The 4,894-nt window shown below is 43.8% G+C and overlaps 1 protein-coding gene across 1 annotated transcript in view; it reads right to left on the bottom strand.

Annotated features, from left to right (window-relative positions):
- Nucleotides 1-2,929: 2,929 nt before the first annotated feature.
- Nucleotides 2,930-4,894, bottom strand: part of DNAH14 (dynein axonemal heavy chain 14) — a 227,336-nt gene continuing 225,371 nt past the window's right edge. Inside the window, exons 84-85 of the mRNA XM_066360143.1 lie at nucleotides 3,556-3,702; nucleotides 2,930-3,213 (exon numbers count right to left, since the gene is read on the bottom strand). Coding sequence (XP_066216240.1) covers nucleotides 2,998-3,213; nucleotides 3,556-3,702 — 363 coding nt within the window. The 3' untranslated portion in view covers nucleotides 2,930-2,997. The remainder of the gene's footprint in view (nucleotides 3,214-3,555; nucleotides 3,703-4,894) is intronic.

Here is a 4,894-nt window from a genome sequence, read left to right as displayed (position 1 = left end):
CGTTGGAGACTCATTTTTTTCTTTGCATATAACTCTAGGATCACTGAGATCAAAATAGGCCCTTAGAATATCCCTGCCACTGCAACCCTAGCCAACTGCTGTTCTGAGGGTCTCAGAAAGTTGGAGCTTGAAGGGGTTAGTGGAGGGTCCCAATTCCCAAATAATGGTCATGTATTTAGTATTGCTATTTGAGAATCTAGAGAAAGGATTAAAATTACTGTAGATTCAGTAATACTTTCAAATGGCTTTGTATTAATCACATCTGTGTACATTTGAAGGACTGCTCGTGTGAGGCATCTGTCAGTGAGATGAACTCAGACACCATGCATCCTCTCCCCAGGGTGACATTGTGTGACAGATGGTGGGTGTCAGAATGGACATCCACATCAAGTAAGTTAAAAATACCATATCGGGTGATAAGTGTCTTAGTTTTTATTTTTGTACGCTGTAGAGAAAAGGCTTTGTGTATGGGTAGTTTCCGTAAATCATGGACTATTGTAGCTAATCATGGATAATTTCTAGAACTATTTTAGCAAATGAATTGGACCAAATAACATATCCCACCTTGTGTCTTTGGTTAAAATCCTATCCTTGATCATTTTTTCATTGATTCCTACATGACAGGGACTAGTCTTTTCAATGCTTTTCCTATAGCATTGTGGGTACTTAGGCTCTTTTTAAAAAAAAATTTTTTTTATTTACTTTTTTAGATTTTTATTTATTTATTCATTTTTTATGAGAGAGAGAGGGAGAGATAGAGAACAGGGGGAGGAGCAGGAAGCATCAACTCCCATATGTGCCTTGACCAGGCAAGCTCAGGGTTTTGAACCGGCGACCTCAGCATTCCAGGTCGACGCTTTAGCCACTGCGACACCACAGGTTAGGCCCTTAGGCTCTTAATGTATTCTTTCTTTTGATATTACTTTCAGATAGTACAATTTCCTAGATATAAAAGTAAGTAGATGTTAGAAGAAAACATAGGCAGTAAAAATCTCAGACATCCCTTGTAGCAATACTTTTTGCCGATATGTCCTCAGGCAAGGGAGGAAAGCTACCAAAAGGCTATGACAGCAAACTAAAAAGTTTTTGCATAGCAAAATAAACCATCAACAAAATGAAAAGATAACCCATTGAATGGGAGAACATATTCCCTGAGTCATCAGACAAAGGATTATTCCAAAATTTATAAAACTTAACACCAAAAGACCAATAATCCAACTGGGCAAAGGACCTAAATAGACACTTCTCCAAAGACATACAGATGGCCAAAAAATGCTCAACATCACTAATCAGAGAAATGCAAATTAAAACAATTTCACATCACCTCACACGTGCCAAAATGGCTCTCATTAGTACATCAACAAACAACTGTTGGTGTGGGTGTGGAGAAAAGGAATTCTTGTGCACTGTTGGTGGAAATGCAGACTGGTGCAGCCACTACGGAAAACAATATGGAGCTTCCTTAAAAAATTAAAAATGGAACAGCCTTATGACCTAGCTATGCCACTTCTGGAAATATATTTTAAGAATCCCAAAACACTAATTTGAAAGACTTTTGCGCCCTTACATTCATTACAGTGTTATTTACAATAGCCAAGACATGGAAACAGCCCAAGTGCCCATCAGCAGATGAGTGGATAAAAAGCTGTGGTACATTTACACAATGGGATACTGTATGGCTGTAAAAAAGGAAATCTTACCTTTTGCAACAGCATGGATGGACCTGGAGATTATACTAAGTGAAATAAGCCAGGCAGAGAAAGACAAGTACCATATGATTTCACTTACATGTGGGATCTAATGAACAAACTGATGAACCAGAGGTGTGGACACCTGGAACAGGTCCGAGGGGACCGGATGAAAGAAAGTGAAGGGATTAGCCAGAAAACATATATATGCACAGAAACAGTCAACAGTGTGGTGACAGCCAGAGGGAAAGGTGGAGGTGGGCAAAGGGGGATTAAAGGGAAGAGACTTTGCTTGAGGCGATGGGCACATGATGCCCTGTGCAGATGGTGTTTTGTTGAGCCTGTATGGTTTTACAAACCAGCATCACTCCCCATAAATTTAATTAAAAATAAGTAAGTAGATGTTAATCTTTTGTTCATGGCTGTTACAAAGACTGGTTCTGGATATGAGCCCCCCTCCTCTGCTTTACTACACAGAAAATGGATTATTGAGCTTCCTTTGTGTACACATGGCTATATTTTCATCCAAAGGACCCATGGCCAGGGCAGAGGGACAATGAATGTGGTTTTGAATCCTGGCCCTGCTGCCCCAGCAGTGTGAGCTCGGGCAAGTCACTGAATCTCTCTCAGCACGTTTCCTTGTGTACATCTGGTGGATATACCACATCACACTGAGGTGGTCTGAGGGTTCTACAGGGACTCTTATGAGTGCTCAACATCAGTGCTCAATAATAAAACCGCTACCTACAGGACCACGTTTTGGTATGAATCTAATTTGCTGAATTCTCAGGCCTGGTTTTTCAATGGGAAAAGAAGTCTAGTGAAGTCAGAATGGGACTGTTACTTTAAGGGCAGACTCGCCCCTTGTCTCAGAACCTGCAGCCAGGCCTACACAGTTGTATTGTGTTCATGCAGAGCAGCCAGGGAAGGCATTCCCTAGAACTGCTCCTCATGTTGTGTATTTTGTATGAAACTGGAGAAATCACCGTTTGGGTTCAAAAAGTTCATAAAAACACACCCTGGTAGCTTGCCAGGTGTTGTGGTTTTCACATTTATGAAAGTCAAGCCAGTTGCAGAGTTGGACAGGCACTCACCTGCGCTGGAGTGCATCTGCAGAGAGGCTGCTCGGAAAAGCAGCTGGAACATCCCCCCATGCTGACGTTTTCAGGCACCGAAGGAAGGAAGAGACTGCGCCTGTCTGATCGGGCTGAACGCACCAATGCTTTTATGAGGGTGGTTACTACACGTGCACGTCTTGAAACATGTAAGCCTGGTTAGAGTCTGAAATTAAATTGCTTGGGGTGGTAGTTTATTTTTCAGTCTTCTCGCACAGCAATGCAACTTGCATTGTGATCCAGTGACTAGGAGGTTTCTTCGTGGACAAATACACCGATGTTAAAACATTTGAGGGTAAGCCAGTAGTTGTCAAAGTCCTTGACCTCTCAGTTGTCTGGTAAAGTGGGCATTCAAACGTATGGAGGTCGGAGTCTGTCTGGTTAAAAGTGTTCGGTTTTTCGGTGGAAATCTTAAAAAAAAATCCAGTAGTCAAAATTGCATAGTCCAAACAAACCAGTAGCTCCCATTCTCACTGTGCTTGACCTGCATGGTTTGTTATGAATTAAGTAAACTGCAGGTTAGGTTATTATGGCTTTATAGCACATATTCTTGAGAAATAACATTGGATGTTGGTATAGTATCCATTTTAGATTTTAGCAGAATTTGGGGCTATTTTAAATGTTTTCTGTCTGAAGCATATCACATTCTCCCCCACTGAAATCGTAGGGAATGGGGAAGAGAAGGGGTGGTGGGCATTACTGAGGGGAAGCTCAGAGCCTCAAGAGTTTGTGCTCAACACTGGGGTGGTTACCTCTGTTGGCATAAAGTATATTTCAGGAAAATCGCAACAGATCTCACGAGGCAGCGAGTCTTCTAGTGTTTTTTCTTCATGATTCCACCTTGCCCCCTCGATGAACAAACCAAAGATGTGAGCTCCAACGTGGGTGCAGTCTGTGCCCTGAGGTCAAGGAGAGACGCTGTCAGTAGGCTCCTGAGCAGGAAACCGCCTTTACGAGAAGCCCCACTGGGGACAGTCCTGGGGTGGCCCACCACTCCCCTCCCAGCCCGGGCAGCTGGGGCAAGGACCGTCCTGGCACGGGGCAGGTCTTCCCAGTTCTCAGGGGAGGACTTTCATTATTTTCCTACTCAGCTTCAACAAGTTTGTAGGCTCTGGTCTACATAGGAGGATCGTCCTGAATTGACAAGGACAGCAAACACAGCAAAATTCTCCATTTCTATTATAATCCTTGGCCTAGCTTTTGAGAAAGGAGTGAGATTGTAAAAGGGGTCAGATCTGGTCACCTGCTTCTCCCGTTGTGGCTATAGTGATTCACTACAGCTCTGAAAACGTACAGAGTCAGAGAAGGGTTCTGTATCATATCGTTCAATGATATAAAAAGGGTCAAATGAGTTTCTGAGAAATTCTGTTAAGCAGAAAACTTTGTTTCCAGCAGGTCCAGTTCTGGGTGACTCCAGGCGTGTCATGGGTGGGCCTGAAAGGCAGCTTGCGCTTCTCAGGTGTGTGAGGGGTTGGGCACAATGCCCTGAGCTCACCCTCCAGGCTGCCTGGTCTTTGCTGGCCCCTGGGCCAGCTGGTTTCACCCGTGGGCTGTGCTGTGGGTCTGAGCTCTCCACTCTGTGGACTATGTCTGTACCTGGAGGTTCAGACTGAACTCATAGAAAGAACCTCAGATTTGCCTAATTCTAGAGCAGACTGACTAGGGTAGCACTGTGTAGGCTTGACTTATCTTTTAACTTTTATATAAATCTACTCTCACTGCATCTCCTCCGGAACTGTCCCTACATGTCAATCCCAGGAGAGGTTAATCTAATGCATTTGACAATGACTTCCATTTATACTTGACCTGTAAGACTTGGCCGGGCATACAGGGGTCTTTCCTCTTAAAAACTCAAATGGCAGGTTAATCCGTCAACAGCTCATGCTGGAGAGATTTAACTTTCCCAAGAGCTGTTCAGAATCAATGGGAGTTATCTGACTTCAGTGAGAGTGAAGCTGGTTCCCAATGTAAAGCGAAAGTCGAGGGACAGAAGGCAAGAGTGCGGAGGCCAGCACATCCGCATAAGAAAAGGCCCAGCGCCTGTCGCCTGCTTCTCTGCGAACTGCATGTCTGCTGGAGTGTGCGGGAAGA

This window comes from Saccopteryx leptura, chromosome 1 (genome assembly GCF_036850995.1).
Source record: "Saccopteryx leptura isolate mSacLep1 chromosome 1, mSacLep1_pri_phased_curated, whole genome shotgun sequence".
NCBI classification, from domain to species: domain Eukaryota; kingdom Metazoa; phylum Chordata; class Mammalia; order Chiroptera; family Emballonuridae; genus Saccopteryx; species Saccopteryx leptura.
Note: the sequence above shows the minus strand (reverse complement) of the source record. Positions and strands in the feature narration are given on the sequence as shown.